This window comes from Eumetopias jubatus, unplaced genomic scaffold, assembly GCF_037043125.1.
Source record: "Eumetopias jubatus isolate StellerSeaLion01/CBP00866 unplaced genomic scaffold, mEumJub1_p1.0 scaffold_2, whole genome shotgun sequence".
Lineage (NCBI taxonomy): Eukaryota > Metazoa > Chordata > Mammalia > Carnivora > Otariidae > Eumetopias > Eumetopias jubatus.
In genome coordinates this window covers 162,757,124-162,780,461 of record NW_028274808.1, presented here as the reverse complement: position 1 = coordinate 162,780,461, position 23,338 = coordinate 162,757,124, and the positions used below count along the sequence as shown (strand labels likewise).

The following is a 23,338-nucleotide window of genomic DNA, read 5'->3' as shown; positions in this document are numbered from 1 at the left end:
ACACATGAACTATTATTATCTTCCAAAAATCATTTTGTTGTCTAATCTCTTCTACAAGGTGACATTTTAATACACCGGGAAGGAAAACTTTCAAAGACTGTAAGTCAAGAGATCTGGGGGAAGTTGAGATTTGGTGAAAGAAACCCCCTCTGGTGAAAGAGTAATACTTCAACAATACAAGTAGTCCAGTGAAAGAAGAGCTACTTCTCTGGACTTAATCCTTGAGTCCCGAACTCAGGCAACTGTGACAGGATTTCCCCTTGGGAGTGGGATGGCAACCTGAATTCATGATCTTAATTATTATCATTTTCTGCTTCTTCACCTTCTTCTTCCCATTATTCAGAACTGACTTGAGAGGGCTGGCTTTCTACCTAGAGTTTGAAATCCTATAAAACACACACTAACTCACCAGGCTGTAGAGACTATAGACTATTAATCTACCAAGCTCAGATCCCCAAATGTTTCAGAGATTCAGAATGAAAGCACAGAAAACTTTTTTTTTTACCTCCTGCCAACATCTCAGCATCACCTCGTATACATATTTGGATGCCAACTTTGGCCTGTAGAGTCGGTGGCCCCGGGTAACCATGGTTACCACTTCATAGTTGGTGTTTTTCTCAAAGGGCATTTTGCCTTCAGTGAATATTTCCCACATTAAAACACCTAGAAAAGGATAAAGGATTATGAAAAGGATGCATCCACTTCCGCTTCAGAGTAGAGCTGGGGAAAAATGGACCATGTTCTTACCAAATGACCAGACATCCGATTTGCTACTAAAGCGGCTGTAATTAAACACCTCGGGAGGGCACCACTTCACTGGAAATTTTGCACCAGAAGAACTTGTGTATTGATCGTCCAGAACATACCTAAAGTAAGACACACCACAGGTTTACGCCTCTGAGTTACGATCTATATGTTGCACATGTTCTTTAAATTTTTTTTTCCTCTTCGAATCAAAAACACAGTTGACTGAAGTCCAACAAGCATCCGGTTGAAGCTAAATGTTTGCCTCCGTGGCCACGCCTGGTGCTTTCCATCTTCCTCTCAGCTTCACTTACACGCTTAAGATGGATGCATTGTAACATTAGTATCTGCACTTTCATTTTTCTGTGTGTTTTTCTTTTTTATAAGGCAATAGAGGCAGGACACAATAAAAGAGTTAGCTAAGGTTTTTTTTTTTTGGTAAGCAATTTTGTTCTTTAAACAAAATTTAACCCAAAGGCCCCACATGTAAAACATCTAAAGCAGAGCTGCTCTAAAGGAAGTGGTGCAGAGCATCTAGAGACACACGTGCTTTTGGCCCCCACAACTCCAGAGTACAATTTAAACCTACAGCAAATGAAAAAAGCAAATTGCAAAATGACATATGTAAATGGTGGAGTATAGATTTATATACCATGACATCCCTCACTCACACACACACTCACACACACACATACACACTCACATACACACTCGCACACACACACTCCCACACATTCACACACTCACACATACACACTCACACTGGCTCACACACCCATACACACTCACACACATACATACACACACATACACACTCACACACATACACACACACTCAAAACAATAATTTTTGCTATGCAAGCATACTTACATCCTTCTGGAAGGACACACACAACCTGACAACTTTGGCTACCTCTGGGGAGGACCCTGGATCAGGGTGGTAGATATGGAGACGTGAGCCCTTCCTGTAATGTGTTCAGTATGGATTTACAAGAGGACTGTGTTTACGTAGTACATGCACATATAAAGCTAATTTCTAAAAAGCTCCATGAAAAAACATTCAAATAATTGCACAAACTTCCTCTGCTACATGGTAACAATGCCACCATGAGTGGGATCCACGTGCCTGCCCAACAGGGGGGGTTTGAGTTTAGTGTCTAATGAGTGTTTTAGAGGGGCTGATGCAAAAGCATAGATTTTCTGAAAGCCAAACGTATAAAAATCCAACATATGAAACTGGAAGACTGCCTATCAGAGGAAAATCTTCATAAAAAGCACAAAGAGCACTGGGTAAGTACTACCCTGACAGGCGGCAGTCCTGCTCTCACGATGAGCTAACCTTGGCCTGTGTGACCTGGTGCTGGGGTAACCCAAGCTTGTCCCAGATTTCAAGCTTTCATACCTGCTGTTTCTTCCACCTGGGATATTTTGTCCTCAGATCGCCACCGTTGGCTACTTCTGTCTTGTTGGTCTCTATTCAAATATCCTAGTCTCAGAGAGGTCTCCCAGAGCACCAGATCAGATGTAGCTACCATCACCCCGCCCTGTGCCACCACTCAGCGCCCACCCACCCCACCAGCCCCACGTGACCTCTATCTTGAGGGGAGCACATTTTTTCTGTAAAGGGCCAGATGATGAGTATTTTCTATTTTTCAGGCCAGTCTCTGTCACCACTAACCAACTCTGCCTTCATCATGTGAAAGCAGCCACAGACAACACACAATGAGTGAGGCTGTGTCCCAATAACACTTTACTTATGGACACCGACATTTGAATTTCAGATATTTTTCACGTGTCCTAAAATTCTTTTAATTTTTGCCAACCATTTAAAAATTGGAAAACCAGGGGCGCCTGGGTGGCTCAGTCGGTTAAACTGCCTTCGGCTCCAGTCATGATCCCAGGGTCCTGGGATCGAGCCCCACATCGGGCTCCCTGCTTGGCGGGAAGCCTGCTTCTCCCTCTCCCACTCCCCCTGCTTGTGTTCCCTCTCTCGCTGTCTCTCTCTCTGTGTCAAATAAATAAATAAAATCTTAAAAATTGGAAAACCATTGTTGGCTCACAAGCTGAATAAAAAGAAGTGTTGGGTCACATTTGGGCCAGAGGCCTTCGTGTGCTGACCCCCACTCGGTCACAATACTGGGTTTTCCTTTCTTCGTGATTCTCTCAGGTCTTATGTCTCTCTCTCTCTCTCCTCCTGAATATAAGAGGCATATGGCAGGGGCTCATACGCCTTATTCTCTGCTATGGTTCAGCCTAACACCCTGGTACATAGTAGGTACCTAATGTTTTCAAGGATGGATGTATGGATGAGTGAACAGACAGAGAGGAGGGAAAGGAAAAACAATACTTTTTAAAGGTCTTTTCTAACACTCTATTAAAATTACAAAAATTAAGAGAATAAAAACACAATGGACTAGGTATTCTAAGAACTGTACCCCTAACCACATTTCTGTGAAAACAAGACTCTAGAAATCTAACCCATCGCCCGGGAGAAAGTAGAATATTTAGCAGGCTATACTCCCACCTAGTGGAGAGAATGAGTAACATCACAATGTGTACTTTGTTTTTTAATGAACTTATTTATCTCGGAACAGCTAACAAGATTTCCTTTCTATTTCATCACTGCAGATTATTCCCATGCTTATTGGCTCTACAAGCTAATGTGACTGTCACCTGACACCACATAATAAAGCAAGAAACAGTCATAATTTCCCAACAATTTTTTACCTGCGAAAAAGCACACAGTAACAGTAAAACAGATACATTCAGCAAAGAAATTTTTCAAAAAACATAATCTAACTTATTTTATTGCCTTACATCAAAAACACACTAAGAAGCAGAAAAATCAATTAGTCTTCCTATGAAAATGATGGATACTACAAATATTTTGAATATAATAGAACAAAAGATGTGGTTAAAAAACAGCTCTTCGATAGGCTTCAGAAAAAGAAGTCGACACAGTCAAACTGCAAAAAAAGTCAGGCTTTCTATACCTTCAGAGGTACATATTAATTTAATCCAAAATTGAAAGAAATTGTTCACATAGACTCTGCCTTACCTGGCCATTCCAAAATCTGATACTTTCACAACTCCCGCTTCATTTACTAGACAATTTCTGGCAGCCTGGAAAACAACATTTCAATGGTATATTAGTTACAAAGTTCTACAAAGTAGAAAAATATAAATTCTGTTTATATTAAATTTAATATAGCCCAGTCAACATTTATGGAAGGTGGAAATGTCTCTTTATAAATTGGATTTATCCCTGTGGAAATGTCTCCAACATATATTTGAAAAAATGGGTAGAAAGACAGGTCAGGAAGTCATATGCAGTAAGACATAATTATATGACTTTGCCAATTGTCACACCTAAATGAAGACTAACAAGGTCAACCTACTTCCCCCCCTCCCATTTCTATTCTTATTAAACTGTCAGATTTTCTTATTGATAATGACAACATCTCTTTAAGTCCTTAATCCAGGTTCTCATTAGGTGAGTTTAATAACACACAATAATCAAAGTGATAGGTAACTGATCTTTTACCCAACAGCTTTGCCCAGTGATTAGTCATCCTGATCTCAGTAAAAACAACAACAACAAAAAAAAAACAAAAACAACCATGTGTAACATAGTTTACCTTGTCATTTACAATGTTTCCTGTATATTGTGATATGACATATGAAATTGGTCAAATATAATTCTGGATTATTTAAATTATATTCTCTTGCCCATTCTTTAAGGGTGAAAGATTCAAGAAAACAGTTTGGTAAAAAGACATAGTGTTTCACAGAAGGAAAACATGATAACATTTTTAATGCCATATCCTATGGGCTAAGATGCATTTTTGTTCCCGACACTTCTAGCATTTTATTCTCTGTATGTGGCAGTTCCACTTATACAAGATTATTCCTGCTGAATGCATTTTAAGAGTCTCTTCTAAAGTTCCCCAGATTTGCCCCCATCTTCCTATGGGGATACCTTATCATTACTTCACTTCATGGTCTACAGCATTCTTTGCCCAAAAGACAAAAGCATCAGAATCTTCCCTTCAGGGGTGACACGAACCTACCATGGTGATGTTAATATTGTAAGCACAAAATTATCAAAATTGCTTTCATCAAGATATGGTCTGTGTGGACAGATGTAGTCTGCCATATTCATGTAGGCATTCAATTTTCATCAGTTTTGAAAGTACAAAAAAAGAGGAAGGTGCTTAATTCACAACTTTCAATATGACAGAGAGATGTTCTGTATCATCACTGAGCATAATAACAATAATGAATGTTATCTATATCACATTTATCTTACAGAGTCCTTTGCCCCAATCACATAATGCGATCTTTAAAACAGTCTTGGTAAAGGAAAAGCCCAAGACCAGATGGCTTCACTGGTGAATTTTTGGGTATGACACCAAAAGCACAAGCAACAAAAGCAAAAATAAATAAGTGATCTACATCAAACTAAAAACCTTTGCATAGCAAAGGAAACAGTCAACAAAATAAAAAAGGGAAACTACAGAATGGGAAAAACAATTTGTAAAACCATATATCTGATAAAGAGTTAAAATATAAAGTACATAAGGAACTCATACAACTCAATACCAAAAAAGCAAATAATCCAATTTTTAAAAGGAGCAAAGAACCTGAATATAGAATTTAAAAAAAAAAATACATACAAATGGCCAACAGGTACATGAAAAGGTGCTCAACATCATTAATCATCAGGTAAATGCAAATCAAAACCACAATGAGATGTCACCCCACACCTGTCAGGATGGCTATTATCACAAACACAAGAGATGGGCGCCTGGGTGGCTCAGTCGTTAAGTGTCTGCCTTCGGCTCAGGTCATGGTCCCAGGGTCCTGGGATCAAGTCCCACATTGGGCTCCCTGCTCTGCGGGAAGCCTGCTTCTCCCTCTCCCCATTCCCCCTGCTTGTGTTCCCTCTCTCGCTGTGTCTGTCAAATAAATAAAAAAACAAAAACAAAAACAAAAAAAACACAAGAGATGACAAAAGTTGTCAAGGAAGAAAAAGTAGAGAAAGGGGAACTCTTGTATACTATTTGTGGGAATCTAACTTGGTACAGCCATTACAGAAAACAGCATGGGGTTTACAAAAAAAATTAAAAATAGAACTACCATATGATCCAGCAATTCCACTTCTAAATATATACAAAAGGAAATGAAATCAGTACCTCAAAGAGATGTCTGAATTCCCATATTCATAGGAGTATTACTCATAATAGCCAAGCTATGAAATAATCTAACTGTCCATCAATGGATGAGTGAATAAATATGATGTGGTATATCTATACAGTGGAATATTATTCAGCCATAAAAAAAAAATCTTGTCATTGTGGCAACACGGATGAACCTGGAAGGCATTATGCTAAAGAAAGACAAATACCTTATGATATCATTTATATATGGAATCTTAAAAAAAAAATGTAGAACTCAGTGTGTTCTGAGGAGCTAATGGATAGCATAACTATAATAATACTTTAATGTTTACTTGCAATTTACTAAGAACGTGCATCTTAAGCATTCTCACCACACGTGAGGTATGGATATAATTAACTGGACTTTGATAATCATTTCATAGTGTATGCATATATCAAGTCATTATGTTGTTTACTTTAAATATATGCAATTTTGTCAATTATACCTCAATAAAGCTGGGAGGAAAACAGTCTTGTGAGCAAACCCGTATTATAACCCACCTATAATTTACAGATGCAGAAAAAGAATCTAAGAGAGATTAGATAACTACCCTAAAACACATCTAGAAGTCAAGTCTTCCACTCACAAATATTCAACTCCTTATTATGCCCTAAGTCTAGACATCGCATACTATAGTAGCTATAGTGTAGACTCTGGAGCTGAACTCTCTGGGTTCAAATTCTGACTCCACACTATACTTGCCTATTGGTAAGTTATTTTATCCCATTTACACCTCAGTTTCCTCATCTGTCAAGTGAGAAGAATAATCATACCTACTTCTCATGATTACACGAGCTGATATATGTTAAATACCTATAAAAGCAATGACTGTTTAAGGTGACTGTTAATTTTTTTTAAATGTTTTGCTGCTATTGCAGAAGAAATGCATCCATGCTTTATGACAAGAAAGTTAAAACTCAAACATGGAAAAATCTCAGGTAGAGAATCACATTCTTTTTGGTGAAAGAATCATCTTCAAGGTTTAACAGGAACTGATAGTTCTGTCATCGTGCTGAAAATAGACACATTTGAGGAAAACAGGCAGAGAAGAAAAAGAGAAAAGAAAGAATAGAGGAGATAGGGAGACAGTCAGGGGAGGGGAAAAATTAAGAAGTGTCTCCATCACAATATTTTAGAACCAATAATAGATTCCTTTTTCTAATATTTTCAGGAGTTAACGTGGGCCTCCACGTTTTCCCAGTGACTTCAGAAATCAGGAAAATAAACCAAGGATTTCTGTTATGGCTTCTGCTTACATCGTGTGAGGTGGAAAAGAGTTTAGGATTTGGTGAAAGGAGGAGTCAACCCTTAACTTCCCCATTTATCACCTTAGGTAAGTCATTTCACTTCTCTCAAGCTAATTTTCCTATCAAACAACAATGATCAGAAAGACTGTTGTGACTATCACATGAGATTCTTGTGGCGATCAAATAGTTATTATATGGTAAGTTGCTTAGAAACAATGACCTATGTAGTCACATATTATTTATGCAATTGCTTATGTAATTATGTATTATATGTGTTAGATTTGATCAAGATTTTTCTGTTAAAATTATGAGGCAAGTTAAGTTTACCAGGTTTAAAGATAATGGGGAAACATCGTTGAGAACAGAAACTGGATATTAATACACCATTGCTCATTTGCTGCCCCGGTGTTACAAAGGAATTCAGCCACTAAAAGGGAATACAGGTGTTTAGGATTACCAGATCTCTGTGGATGAAGCTGTTTCTTTCCAGGTACTCCATCCCTTCACACACATCTTGACACATGCTCAGCAGCACATCTCTACTGAAATGACCTTGTCTCTGTCGGAGGAAATTCAGAAGACAGCCCCTTTCCATGAACTCGGTAACAATGTAAATCGGTTTCTGCTGGGTGCATACACCATAAAGCTGCACTAGCTTCGGGTGTGTCAGCTTCCTGGGAGGGAAGTCATACATACACATAGTTACTAAAGGAAAAGAAACCCGCAGGGCTATTAGCTGATGAGAGGCTACTTTTTAATGCAAAAAGAGGAACCAGAAAGAACCGGTAACTTACATCATCACTTTAGCTTCTTCTATAAAGTCTTCCTCACACATGGCACCTTCCCTAATAGCTTTGATTGCCACTTTGTACTGAGCTCTCCACTTGCCTAGCCTCACCACTCCAAACAGTCCGCTGCCCAGTTCCCTCATAAAGGTCAGCTCTGAAGGATTGATCTCCCATTTTTCTGTGAGACAGAGGGGGAAAGTGATAACATTTAATAAGGAGAACACAGCATGAATCAGTGGGGAATAGAGAAACGACAACCAGTCAATGTCAAAGTTACAGGATAATAGAACTATCAGTAAAACATAGAACAGACTTGCAACCTACATCTAAACTGCAAAAGGTGGCTTTCCAGCCTCTGGGGAGGGTGTACTCCCTTCTAAGCCATCATAATATAACCAAAGTGAACAACAGAAGGCAAGAAGATGCTGAATAAGAGACGAATAATAATAGAGCTTAAAGGTACTTAGAAAAAAACCAGATCAAATACTCCTTTACCATTCATCCCCCTCCGCTTGTTGTACCCCGCCCCCAATTATATCAGGTTGGAAAGAATTTAATCCTCTGTTTAAAAGGCTTTTGCTAGAAGCCACAAAGACAATCAAGTTGGATGCCTTCTTTATTACCTCCATCCTTACTTTCCTGTGATTAACCAATCAAGCTGGTGAGAACCAGAAAAGGATTTGATTTATTTTAGAAATAACATGGTAATGCTTATTTTTCACCAAGAGAAAGTTTTTTGCTGAATTATGAATAGGATGAAAACAGAAAATCTAGGGTTACCATAGCTACAAGGATAATCACCTAAAACCCCATACTATAAAACTGTAAAAATAGTTCTACCATGTGGAATTCTAACATCTAAATTGGTCTTGTGGTAATGGATTTTTTTTCTAAGGAAAATTAGCCAGTGCAACTACAAAACGAGTTACCATAGCTGAATCCTGCAGTGGTTGGTGCATTCTTCTCCTTCGTACTAACTGGGTACCGCAGTCTTGTGACAAGTCCTGGAAGTCAGAGAAAGCATCGAAATTGAATTCATTCTTAATCATTCTGCATGGGAAAGCGCTAAACTTAGACACTCATGTATAAAGGCCGTTCATTTATCCACTTAGTGCTCATCCTCTGTGTACATACAGCACTCTGCTATAGCTAACAAAAAATAAAAAGAAAGGAAGGCAGGCAGGAAGAAGATGATCTTGTTCTTTGGAATTGACAATTTTTATGGAACATAAAAAAGTTTTTTACCTATATATGTTTTTATTCACTCAACAAACATTGCCTTTTCAATACAACAGTGTTTACCAAGCACTGAGCCAGCATATTCTCAAATATTTTTTTTTTAATGTTAAAAAAGGTGGGGCGTCTGGGTGGCTCAGTTGGTTCAGCGTCTGCCTTCGGCTAAGGTCATGATCCCAGGGCCCTAGGATAGAGCTCCAAATTGGGCTCCCTGCTCAGCGGAGAGTCTGCTTCTCTCTCTCTCTCTCCCTCTGCCCCTCCCCACTGCTCGTTCTCTCTCTCTCTCAAATAAATAATAATAAATAATAAATAAATAAAATCTTTTAAAATAAGTAAAATGTTAAAAGGTTTCTAACAGCTATTATCAATTATTATTTCATGGTCTTTTCCAATATGATCTGAACTATGAAAGGGAATTAAGGGAATTACTAGTCTATTAAAAATTAAAGTGACTCACCTTGAATAACTCAGTACTAGTAAGCTTAGCATAAATATGGGGCTTTAAAATATCAACAGCTGGGACCCCAAATAGCTAAAGCAAAGCTGGCAGCATCACAATTCCGAATTTCCAGCTCTATTACAAAGCTGTCATCATGAAGACAGTATGGTACTGGCACAAAAACAGACACATAGATCAATGGAACAGAATAGAAAACCCAAAAATGGACCCATAAGGTTAACTTATCTTCGACAAAGCAGGAAAGAATAGTCAATGGAAAAAAGACAGTCTCTTCAATAAGTGGTGTTCAGAAAACTGGACAGCAACAGAGGAATGAAACTGGACCACTTTCTTATACCAGACACAAAAATAAATTCAAAATGGATGAAAGAGCTAAACGTGAGACAGGAAACCATCAAAATCCCAAAGAAGAACACAGGCAGTAACCTCTTGGACCTCAGCCATAGCAACTTCTTACTAGACACGTCTCTGGAGGCAAGGGAAATGAAGGCAAAAATGAACTATTGGGACTTCATCAAGATAAAAATCTTTTTTTAAAAAGATTTTTATTTATTTATTTGACACACAAAAGAGAGAGCGAGTACAAGCAGGGGTAGCCGCAGGCAGAGGGAGAGGGAGAAGCAGGCTCTCCGCTGAGCAGGGACCCTGGGATCATGACCTGAGCTGAAGACAGACGCTTAACTGACTGAGCCACCCAAGCACCCAAGATAAAAACCTTCTGCACAGCGAAGGAAACAATCAATAAAACTAAAAGGTAACTTACAGAATGAGAGAAGGTATTTGCAAATGTCATATCAGATAAGGGGCTAGTATCCAAAATTTATAAAGAACTTATCAAATTCAAAACCCAAAAAACAAATTATTCCAGTTAATTTAATGTTAATCCAGTTAAGAAATGGCAGAACACATAAGTAGATATTTTTCCAAAGAAGACATCCAGATGGCTAACAGACACATGAAAAAATGTTCAACATCACTCGGCATCAGGGAAATACAAACCAAAACCACAATGAGATACCACCTCACACCTGTAAGAATGGTTAAATTAACAACACAGGAAACAACAGGTGTTGGCGAGGATGCAGAGAAAGGAGAAACCTCTTACGCTGTTGGTGGGAATGCAAGCTGGTGCAGCCACTCTGGAAAACAGTATGAGGGTTCCTCAAAGAGTTAAAAATAGAACTACCCTATAATCTAGCCATTGCACTACTAGGTATTTACCCAAAGGATACAAAAATACTGATTCAAAGGGATAAATGCACCCCAATGTTTATAGTAGCATTATCAACAATATCCAAACTTGGGTGCCTGGGTGACTCAGTGGGTTAAGCATTTGCCTCTAGCTCAGGTCATGATCCCAGGGTTCTGGGATGGAGTCCCACATGGAGCTCCCTGCTCAGCGGGGAGCCTGCTTCTCCCTCGCCTCCCTGCTCATGCTCTCTCTCACTATCTCTGTCTGTCTCTCTCTCAAATAAATAATAAATAAAATCTTCAAAAAAAATAGCCAAACTATGGAAAGATCCCAAGTGTCCATTGACTGATGAATGGATAAAGAAGAGGTACACACACACACACACACACACACACACACATACATACATACATACACAATGGAACACTACTCAGCCATCAAGAAGAATGAAATCTTGCCATTTGCAACAATGTGGATGGAGCTAGAGGGTATTATGCTAAGCGAAATAAGTCAGTCAGAGAAAGACAAATACCATATGATTTCACTCATCTATGGAATTTAAGAAACAAAACAGATGAACATATGGGAGGGAGGAAAAAAGAGAGAGGGAAACAAACCATAAGAGACTCTTAACGGGGGCACCTGGCTGCCTCAGTTGATTGAGCGCCTGCCTTCAGCTTGGGTCATGATCCTGGAGTCTCCCGGGATCCAGCCCCGCATCGGGCCCCCTGCTCAGCAGGAAGTCTGCTTCTCCCTCTCTCTTTGCTCCTCCTCTGCTCGTGCTCTCTCTCTCTGTCTCACTCACTCACTCTCTCTTAGAAAAATAAGTAGCACTTTTTAAAAAAGAGAGAGAGAGACTCTTAAAGATAGAGAACAAACCGAGGGTTGATGGAAGGAGGTGGGGGATGGGCTACATGGGTGATGGGTATTAAGAAGGGCACTTATGATGAACACTGGGTGTTGTATGTAAGTGATGAACCACTTAATTCTACTCCTGAAACCAATATTATGTTAACTAACTAGAATTAAATAAAAATTTGGGGAAAAAAATGAAATAAAATACCAACAACTGGGGATACCAACCACTGGAAATCAGTGAGGTGGGTTAGACACTTTAACGTAAGTTGCTTACAGCACTAAATATGAACAAAGGCAGATATCTCTCCTATAGGCACCCGTAGCACTCTGTGTTTCTTCGATTACAGCATATCTCACAGTAACTTTAAATTGTTATATACTTCTCTGTCTCCCCTACCAGACGGTAAGATCTGAGAGAGACGGGATCAATGACTATCTAGTCCACCACAGCCTCCCTAGAGCCAGGCACAGTTCCTGGCATGTAACAGGTATGCAAGTCATGTTTGCTAGATGAGTGAATTTAGATAATGGTGAAGAATAAAATTTATACAAGAACACACACACACAAAAGAAAGAAAGAAGGGAATGTGAACACCACAAAAGAAAATAACAGAGTAAGAGATAAGAAAAAGTTCTTTGGGGGATAAACTGATATGAAAGTAGCTCTTCACATGTTAAACACAGAGTTAACATATAACCCAGCAAATTCACTCCTAGGTAAGTCACCCAGAGAAATGAAAGATATTTCCATGCAAAAACTTGTACACAAATGTTCACAGCAGCATTAGTCATAACAGCCAAAATGTGGAAACAACCCAGATGTCTACCAACTGATGAATGATGACAAAATGGATTAAAAAAAATTAACACAGTGGATTATTTGTCAATAAAAAGGAATGGAGCACTTATACAGGCTACAATATGGACAAATGTCAGAAACATTATGTTAAGTCACTCAAGCCAGTTACAACAGACCACATATTATATGATTCCATTTATCTGAAATGTCCAGAACAGGCAAATCTAGAGAGACAGCAAGTAGATCACTGGCTGCCAGGGGCTGGACTGATGAAAGGGGGCCGACGAGTGATAGGTGATGGGTACAAGGCTTCTTTTGGGGATGATGAAAATGTCCTTAGATTATAGGATACTTGGCACCATTCTAAATAATACTAATGACCCATGAACTGTATATTTTAAATGGGTGATTCTTATGATATTTAAATTAGACCCCAATAACTGTTCCTATCATTATCTGAGAACATGGGCATAAATGTGGTTTTTGTTTTTGGTGTTTGGTTTGTTCCCACTCTGGTAGTAAGTATAGCAGAGATTCAGGAAGATGGAAAACTTGTCCAGGACATGATTACTCTAGTCTTTGGAAGCCAACAGCATAGCCCTAAACCCTGGGCTTGTCTGCTGGCTTCTGTGACGTCTCTGACATGGACATATCTTGGGTTTTAGTTTCATACAGTTAAAGAAAGGAAACTATTCAATGACACTTCTAAAGGTGGTAAGGCAGATTTTATTTAGGACCACTGTGATTGGTATTGGTCAGGGTCAGTGGATGGAAAACTGCTAAGAGAAATGCTGGGGAGTGGGGGGTTCTGGAATACACCTATCTGAGAGGATTTTGCGGAAGACAAGCCAGGGTGACCAGACATCACCTGGTGGAAAATAAGGAATCTGATCAGATATTGTGTGTGAGAAGATATCAGATGTTAAGGTGGGAGTTCTGGTTAAACTGACTTAGCAGGGTTCTTGCTAAAAAATGGATATTACAAGAAAGTGCACAAATGGGTCTAGGAGATGGTTCAGGAGTCTGACTAAAGCTTGGTCAAGTAAAGAATCTTTGTCAGTACCACGGGTATAAATCACAGAAATGTGAACATTTATCATATACAACAAGAATAACTCCTGTCCTAAGGTCAAGACAGCTTTTTATGAGACTTATTATTTCTATTATTTCTATTTTCTTATATTTTTATGAGACTTATTATTTCTATTTTTTCTTTGTATATATCACTTCCTTAATATGCAATAATTTTAAATTAATCACATTCTATAATTAACAATAAATTAAAACTGCCCAAGGAAGAATCCATCACAATGTCTGATCATTTGAATCACTACACTGTATTTGAAAAATGTTTTACTAGATCACTTACCTGCTGCATTGTGCTTATGATATTCAATAATCTCAGGAATTGAACCAAATGCATGTTTTTCTGCCAGATAATACTTCTTTGGGGATGTTGTTGTTTCCTTTATATGATAATGCCTGAAACCTGACGAGCCCTCACTGAAACAAAAATCCAAATGGGTTAGCACCAAGTTGGAATAATGTAACTTCATTCTTAAGATGTTTTCCACCAGGCAACCACAGGTCCCTACATATAGCCCCTTCTATTCTCTGCACAACTTTTATTTTTTCCCCATGTTCTTCTTAGCTTTGCCTTTCACATTAACAGGTGGAAGTTTTTAAAGTGGTCACTGATAACATACTTGGCCCTTGCATGAGATTATGAAAGAAAAGATTTACCAATTCCATTTACCAACAGTTAAAAGTCTTAAAATAGTTATTAGCTGACTACTGTTCTTTGTCCCTGCTATTGATGTAAACTTGCAAACATCTAGAAGACTTATGCTTCTAAAAATGAATAAGCTGCCTTATAAAAAATGTACAAATTCTATTTTAGGTACCTTTTTAGAACACAGATCTCCTCAAGTCATCTCTTGCTAAAGATCCTTTCAAGAGAACTCCCTCTGCTCTTAAAGCTCCTTGACACTGACATGAGATGACCTCTAGTTTTATCTCTTAGGGTTCGCTTTCCTCCCTCACCCCACCACTCCCATTCCGGCTGTAATATGCTTTTGTCAGTTCCTGGAACTCACAATATCCTCCCTCAATTCTGGGTCTAGGCAGTTTCCTAAATCAGAAACACTCTTTCCCCTCCCTCCAACTTCTGCCCTCATCACCCATCGGGTCTGGCTAGATGTCCCCAGACTACATTTGTGATGAACTGGGATATCTCTCTAGGCTGTGTACCACTCCCCCACACACACATACACACATTCTCTACGAGCATAGGACTTACTCAGGTACTACCATAACTGCCTCTTTGCTTGTCTGAATCCCCCACTAAGCTATCAGAAGGCAGGGTCAGTGCCTACTTTGTTCATTGTGATATCCTTAGTGCTTAGCACAAGGCACAATAATTATTTCTTGAATGTTGCTAAAGTTTCTATAGACATTCTCAACAGATATACACACACACGTGTGTGTGTATATATATACGTATATATGTATATATATATATACGTATATATATGGAAAACCATAAGAAAATTTACCAAGTATAGGAAATATGGATATAAGGAAATATGAATATAAAAAATAGGACAGACTTTAGAAATCAAATTTAGATTTTCTTGTTTAATGCTAAAATGCAGCATATTTTTTGAAATTTAGGAATCCATACAAACTATATAGGAACTTCATATAAAAACTCTTAGAGAGGGAGAGATGATTGATTGAGTACTTACCCTCCAAACTTTGTATAAAGGGAGACCGTGTACATGCCTGGTTGACTGGAATCCCTTACCATGAAACCACCTTCTTTATCCTAAAATCCAAGTTAAGAAAATTTTTTCAATCCAATAACAAGTATCAATGCCATAGAGAAGATTCAGGAAACAAATCTTACAATTTCATGATTATTCCTTGCCTAGAAAATCTGCTTTGGAGAAGCACAACTTACCAACAGCATGCACATGCATGACTTTCCCCTTCACTTTACTGTGCTATGAGATTAGATCAAGAAAGTACTCTCACAGTTCCCCACAATCACCAATGTTCACACAAACCAGCATGAGACATTTCAGCAAGATATCTCGCAGGGCCCTTCCAGAACCAATACACAAGATGTTGCAATTCCTTTCAGTTCTGGACATGTGGGGAAATAGTTACTGAAAAATGTATTTCTTAATAACTGGCTTTCATTTCATACATTCTTCATATTTGCTATAAGCTTTGAATCCTGACTCAATATCATCTTCTATCCACATAGCATTTTTCTGTAAATATCTCAGTGCTCTTTATAAGAACATTTTTTTAAAATCCTAATTCCCCTGGAAATCAATGTTAAATATCATTTGTTCACAAAAGGAGAGTTGGACACAAGGAACTCAAACAGAGAAAACCAGAAGATGAAACAACACAGAATAAGTGAAAGTTAAGTCCTTATCAGGTTTTAAGCCAAACAGCAAGAAACAGAAGCTAGGAACCTCCAATACCTCTCCACCAATACCACCACCATCAGTCTCCAGCTCTGAAATTGCTTTAAGATGAGAGTGTGTTTAGTAGTTGAAAACCAAAATAAATTTTATTATTAAGACAATGAATTAAATAAAGCCCCACAAATAAATCGGATAAAAACAATTAGGTACAATCAATGATCATAATAGTTCACCGATCAGTAAAAAGTATAATAGCTTCCATATATTTATTGAGAGCTTACTCTGTTTTAGTAGGTTCTAATATGTGGATTTACTTAATCCTCAAAACAGTCCCATGAGACAGGTACTACTGTTAACCCCGCTTTATTTCACAGGTGGGGAAATGGGGCACAAAGAGGTTGGATAACTTGCCCCAGATCACACAGCTAGTGAGTAGCAGAGCCAAAATTTGGACCCTAGGTTTTCTAGCTACCCACTCACCTACAGCTGCCTCTCATTGTGGGGTCACCAGTGAGGCATATAAGGACCATGTCAGGGAGTAGGTGGGGTAACATATGATTTGAATCAAGCAGTCACCTTCTTTTGCTCTCAACATAAACTACAGAAATAAGCGTCCAACAAAACCTTGACTGGTGGTAATAAGCAGGAGATGAGAAAACATGGGTTTAAAAAAATTGAGAACTATGAGCGCCTGGGTGGCTCAGGTGGTTAAGCGACTGCCTTCGGCTCAGGTCATGATCCCAGGCTCCTGGGATTGAGTCCCGCATCGGGCTCCCTGCTCAGCAGGGAGTCTGCTTCTCCCTCTGACCCTCCCCCCCTCATGCTCTCTCTATCTCATTCTCTCTCAAATAAATAAATAAAATCTTTTAAAAAATAAATAAATAAATAAATAATTAAAAAATTGAGGACTATTACTAAATAGAATAACTAGATCACAAATGCAGAGAATTATACAGATCATCATCTAATCCAACCTGCTCATCTTACAGATGGGCAAAACAGATGAGAAAAGTCACAACTAGATTCAGGTCTCCTTACTCAGTCCATTGCAGCTTCTTCTATACTATACCTTATCCTTTCGTTTTATTTCTTTTTAAAGTGTAAGAATTTTAGTACATTTTTTATGTATTAATTGGCACATTTATCTCTAAAGGCAACTAAATAGTTATTAAACCTTCATTTGTAAAAGATATCATGTAATATTGATGTAAATTGTTTTTAAAAAGCAACTTCAAAAACTAATGATGTAGGATACGTTGGTTAACTGAATTTAAACTAAAAAAAGTAACTTCAAACAAAAAGGAAAAACACATTTAAGGACTAAAATCCAGGTAGCAGATAATAAATCAGTGAGAAAGGAAGTAAATAAAGTGTTACCCACAGCTTTACCCATTAATATGGGTTTAATTGTTTCCCCCTCACAAAAGATACGTTGGCGTCCTAACCCCCAGTACTTCAGAATGTGACCTTACTTGAGAGTTACAGATGGAATCGAGTTGAAATGCAATCAGTAGGCTGGCCCTAATCTAATGATGGAATTCTTATATGAAAGGGAAATCTGGACACAGAGACAGAGGTGCATGGAGGGAAAAAAAGGCAGGACGCCTAGGACAGATCCCTCCCCCTCCCTCACAGTCCTCAGAAGGAGCCAACCCTGCTGGCATCCTGATTTCAGACTCTAACTCTAGAACCACGCGACAATACATTTCTGTTGCTTAAGACACTCAGTGCGTGGTATCTTGTCGTGGCGGCCCCAGGAAACTGATACTATACCGATCCTCAGTTTTATATGATTAAAAAGAACCACTTATATCACAGTATTTTTGAGGCTTTAGAAACGGGTATGTGAAATCACTTCTCAGAGATCTGTTACAATTAATTTGTGCTGAAACCAAACCCACAAAACAAGTACAAATACTTACTTCACTTCTGAGGAGCTGCTCTGCTTTGCTTCTATTCATATTTCTGCAATACCACCTGAACAGAAAAAGAAGTACCTTTAAGGCCTCCGGTGTTTTAAATTATTTTTTATTCTTTTTAGCATTAAGGTAATACTGCCCATCAATAACAAATAAAATTAATAGGAATAAGACATGACTCATAATCTCAGTAATACAGGCAACCACTAGTAACATTCGGATATATATACTTTCAGACTTTTTCTACCCACATATTCTTTTAAAGATTTTATTTATTTATTTGACAGAGAGAGACACAGTGAGAGAGGGAACACAAGTGGGGGAGAGGGAAAAGGCTTCCCGCTGAGCAGGGAGCCCGATGCAGGACTCGATCCCAGGACCCTGGGATCATGACCCGAGCCGAAGGCAGATGCTTAAGGACTGAGCCACCCAGGCGCCCCTCTACCCACATTTTTTTGATGATATGCACATATGCCAACATTCATATTTTTTTATTAAAGTGGGATCAAACTATACCTGCTATATCATAACCAGAATTTTTTTTACATAACAGCATATGACGGACATCTTTGCAAAGCAATCTAGTTCTGTGCATCATGGTATGGACATGCCATAATTTATTTAAGCTATTCTTCATTATTTAACATAAAAATCATTTCCAAATTTTCACTATTGTAATAATAGCAAGAATGAATTTTACTCCACAAATTCAAACACGTAGGAAACATCACCCAACTTTCATTATTGTATTTAATTCAAATTAAATCTTACCCCAAGCCCCCATCCCACCAATAGGCTGTAGATTTCATCTCAAGTCATTATGGAGGCTCCCCCATTGAATTTCACAAAGGTGCGAAGTGTCAAAGAAACAGCAAAATAGAAGAGTAGGCTTCCTGGGTCTTCTAGACAACGCCTGGCGGTCACCTGAGGCTCTACTGTAGGGATTCCACCATAGCCACATAGAAGCACCTGCCCCCCCGCCCCGACCAGGTCCTGCCACCACGCTGTACAACAAACCCGAGCCCCTGCAGATCAGTGCCCTTCCTAATGCTTGGGAAATCTTTCCCAAGGAAAGATGGAAACTGCCATCTCCCACCTCATCCTCAGAAATACTCCGCCCTCCCCCTGCTTCCCCAGCCCAATCTTTTCATGAGATTGTAAGTTGGCCAAAGAACATGAACTCAGACTGTTTTCTTTGGCCTTCTGTTTTAAACTTTTTGTTGTTGTTTGTTTTGGTCTGTTTGTTCCAGATGCCCTTTAGTGAGCAAAAAACCCTCCACCACAGTCATATTTCCTGAGGCTTACAACGTTATGAAACCAGACTGGCCCCTCTGGACATTTTAATTTCCTACCACAGGTTCAGTCTTCTATAAAAGAACTTGGCACCTACTTTTGACCCAGCAAGCACCCTGAGACAAGCAAACATAAAGGCCTTCTCTGATGGAGGAAGGGAAAAATACAATGACCAAAATACAATTAACAAGATCTTTTTTGGGTCTAGATTCTTTTACGTACTTGTAGCAGCCAAACTACAACCTCAATACAATGACTGCTATTTTATTTGGAGACTGGGGTGATTAACCAGAATTATGGGCATGAAGATCTCATTGCGGAGGACCCCACTTTATGAACTGAGACCAAGTTTAACAAAAGTGCAGTTGGTTGTAATCAATCAATTTCTGAATAAAAAAAGAGAGATACAATAAATGAGGAGAACCGAATGGATTCTGTCCCTAAGCTTCTCCACCAATAACAAGAAACATTTGTCAGAATGCCAAAAAAGTCATAAAAATTAATTAAGGAAAGGCAACTGGAGCTCTCGTGGTGTATTATAAACCAGCAGGACCTGAAAGATTAAGGAAAAAAAAAATCTCTTTATAAATAACAAAGACCCAACCCCATATCTTCACAGCAGGAGTAAGCATTGGAGGTTTAGTCTCACGTTCAGATGTAAGAAATCAGTAAGGCTGCCTCCAGGGGAAATTAACTTTAAGATATTCAGAGAGAGAAAGAGGTTCTTTACTCATCTAGTATATTCCCAGTTCCTGGGAAGGGAAAAAGGAAATAAGAAAGAAAAGGAATCCATGGCACAAAGGGCAGGCAGGCTTTTTGAAATCCTGCCCTAAGCAGTCATTTTTATAGCATTTGCAGATTCCCCAGAAAGGATATTTTCCCTCCCTAGGATGTAAGCTCAGACCTTTAAGAGTATGTTGAAGGAAGGGAAGGAGGAAGGAGTGATGAACAAACAGATGAACCACTTCGTGGTGAGTATTTCCCAATGGTCCACTGTGGCTTCCCTCCCTCTTCTGTGGTACTTCTCACCAGGGAAGAAGGGAAAGACAGAGGTACCTCAGCTGCATTCCATCCTGGCAGGAAGAACACTACACACGGGCGATCATGAAGGAGCCCCCATGGTGAGCAGGAGCGCGGGTGCAGATGCCAGCCCCCAGACACCTCTCCTAGCCTGCCACAGACACAGCTCTGTGAACAGGAGGTTAGTTAGCTGCCCTGGATGAAGGAACACACTCTACATCTAAAAAGAATGGCCTGGGATTTGCAAGTAACTGGTCAGTCTGTCTTTAGATTATCAAAACCCGATGGGAATGAGGTTTTCAGACTGGCTAGTCATTTCAAAACACTACAGAGGAGCAGGACTTCATAGCAATGTCTGCACAGAGAAGAAAAGGAGAGATGGGGATACTCAGGCTTTTCTGGAAAGTTCAGATGCGGGCCAAGCTTCCTGGGGAGGATGGGTTGAGTAAATCACCAAGGGGAAGACAACCAGTATAAATGGAGGAAAAACAGAAACCAACCAACCAACCAGCTCTAAATCTTTGCTGGTTCTCTAATTCGACCCTTTCCTCCTGAGCCACCCACTTAAAAGCCTTATCCTAGACTCTGCCCTGTTCTAAGGGCCCTTTCATGTCGGTCCCCTCCTTCCTTTAACATCCTTCCATCAAGAACGTGTCCTGACCAACACCATGATCCCATTTCTTTCCTGCAGCAGCTCCTTTGACCCTCTCTGCCTCCAACTGTTACCTGGGTGTGGAGGTCAGAACCAGGTTCTGACAGCCCTGGGAGCCTCGGGCCTGGCAATCCGGAGTCCAGCCCTGTGGACAGTCCGTTGCCAGGGACTCCTACGCCCAAACAAACAGCAGGAGAACTCTCGATTCAATAGCTGGCAAAACGCTTTTTAACCCTGGGGACATTTAAGATGTGTTCCAGCATGGGCTGTAGCAAAGAACGAGACAAATCTTGGCCTGGGAAGACTGGGAGGGGAGGGGGATCTCTGATGGTCTACATGGAGAATAGGTTTCATCTTCCTCTTTGAGCTAGGCATGGCCCATGCCATGTGGAATTTCTGAGCCTGGGCAGAGGACTGGGGGATTCCCATGCCAGAGACCATACACAGCAAATTCCCTGAGTCACACAGAGGAGGAGGAGGGTCCCTTGCAAGAGAGGAAATTTCTGAACTAAGATAAATCCAAAAAACTCATGGCAATGAATCATAGCCTTTATAAAATCCTCATTCGTAATCCCATGAGTCAGGGGAGTTCTCATAGTTAGATGAGGATTATCTGGTTTCCAAGCACAGCCCTTCCCAAATCATCAGTTAGGTCTCAGTCAGATCACTTTAAAATTGGGTACAAGTTTTCGCTGTTAAGCACCTTCTCTAATTCTAAGGATTTTGCTATATTTTCCTAAAATTTATTTAAGAACAGAAACACTATTTATCTTACATATTTTGTATACCCTTAGCTATTTCTAAAACAACTTTCAGGAAGTCACATCCCTGAGTGCTATTAATCTTTTTCTAGATCTTAAGGGATACTTACATTACAGAAAGTGATATGGACAGAGGAGACAGCTTTTTCTTGGTGGTGGTGGTGGTGTTTTATTTTATTATTTTTTTCTTTTTTCTTTTTATTAACATATAATATATTGTTTCAGGGGTACAGGTCTGTGATTCATCAGTCTTACACAATTCACAGCGCTCACCATAGCACATACCCTCCCCAATGTCCATCACCCAGCCACCCCATCCCTCCCACCCACCTCCACTCCAGCAACCCTCAGTTTGTTACCTGAGATTAAGAGTCTCTTATGGTTTGTTTCCCTCTCTGCTTTCATCGTTTCATTTTTCCCTCCCTTCTCCTATGATCCTCTGCTTTGTTTCTCAAATTCCACATATCAGTGAGATAATATGCTAATTATCTTTCTCTGACTGACTTATTTTGCTTAGCATAATACCCTCTAGTTCCATCCACATCATTGCAAATGGCAAGATTTCATATTTTGATGGCTGCAAAATATTCCATTGTATATATATACCACGTCTTCTTTATCCATTCATCTGTTGATGGACATCTAGGTTCTTTCCATAGTTTGGCTATTGTGGACATTGCTGCTACGAACACTGGGGTGCATGTACCCCTTCGGATCACTACTTTTATATCTTTGGGGTAAATACCCAGTAGTGCAATTGCTAGGTTGTAGGGAAGCTCTATTTTCAACTGTTTGAGGAAGCTCCATACTGTTTTCCAGAGTGGCTGCACCAGCTTGCATTCCCACCAACAGTGTAGGAGGGTTCCCCTTTCTCCGCATCCTTGCCAACATCTGTCATTTCCTGACTTGTTAATTTTAGCCATTCTGACTGGTGTGAGGTGGTATCTCATTGAGGTTTTGATTAGTATTTCCCTGATGCCGAGGGATGTTAAGCACTTTTTCATGTGTCTGTTGGCCATCTGGATGTCTTCTTTGCAGAAATGTCTGTTCATACCTTCTGCCCATTTCTTGATTGGATTTTTTGTTCTTTGGGTGCTGAATTTGATAAGTTATTTATAGATTTTGGATAATAGCCTTTTATTTGATATGTCATTTGCAAATATTTTCCATTCTGTCAGTTAGATTTTGGTTTTGTTGACTGTTTCCTTTGCTGGGCAAAAGACTTTTATCTTGATGAAGTCCCCATAGTTCATCTTTGCCCTGGCTTCCCTTGCCTTTGGCAATGCGTCTAGGAAGAAGCTGCTGCGGCTGAGGTCAAAGAGGTTGCTGCCTGTGCTCTCCTTTAAGATTTTGATGGATTCCTGTCTCACATTTAGGTCTTTCATCCATTTTGAGTCTATTTTTGTGTGTGGTGTGAGGAAATGGTCCAGTTTCATTCTTCTGCATGTGGCTGTCCAATTTTCCCAACACCATTTGTTGAAGAGACTGTCTTTTTTCCATTAGGACATTCTTTCCTGCTTTGTTGAAGATTCATTGACCATAGAGTTGAGGGTCCATTTCTGGGCTCTCTATTCTGTTCCACTGATCTATGTGTCTGTTTTTGTGCCAGTACCATACTGGCTTGGATGATGACAGCTTCGTAATAGAGCTGGAAGTCCGGAATTGTGATACCACCAACTTTGCCTTTTTTTTTTCAACATTCCTCTGGC

General features: G+C 39.5%; 1 protein-coding gene across 2 annotated transcripts in view; it reads right to left on the bottom strand.

The window, feature by feature from the left end:
• The window catches only part of TEC (tec protein tyrosine kinase), a 142,587-nt gene that overhangs the window by 1,283 nt on the left and 117,966 nt on the right, over nucleotides 1–23,338 (bottom strand). For both annotated transcript variants that reach the window (XM_028100748.2, XM_028100747.1), the window contains 9 exons: nucleotides 17,907–17,961; nucleotides 15,292–15,371; nucleotides 13,914–14,047; nucleotides 8,929–9,003; nucleotides 8,006–8,177; nucleotides 7,669–7,885; nucleotides 3,803–3,867; nucleotides 748–866; nucleotides 506–663 (listed from right to left, as the gene is read on the bottom strand). In XM_028100748.2, the coding sequence (XP_027956549.1) occupies nucleotides 506–663; nucleotides 748–866; nucleotides 3,803–3,867; nucleotides 7,669–7,885; nucleotides 8,006–8,177; nucleotides 8,929–9,003; nucleotides 13,914–14,047; nucleotides 15,292–15,371; nucleotides 17,907–17,961 (1,075 nt within the window). The remainder of the gene's footprint in view (nucleotides 1–505; nucleotides 664–747; nucleotides 867–3,802; nucleotides 3,868–7,668; nucleotides 7,886–8,005; nucleotides 8,178–8,928; nucleotides 9,004–13,913; nucleotides 14,048–15,291; nucleotides 15,372–17,906; nucleotides 17,962–23,338) is intronic.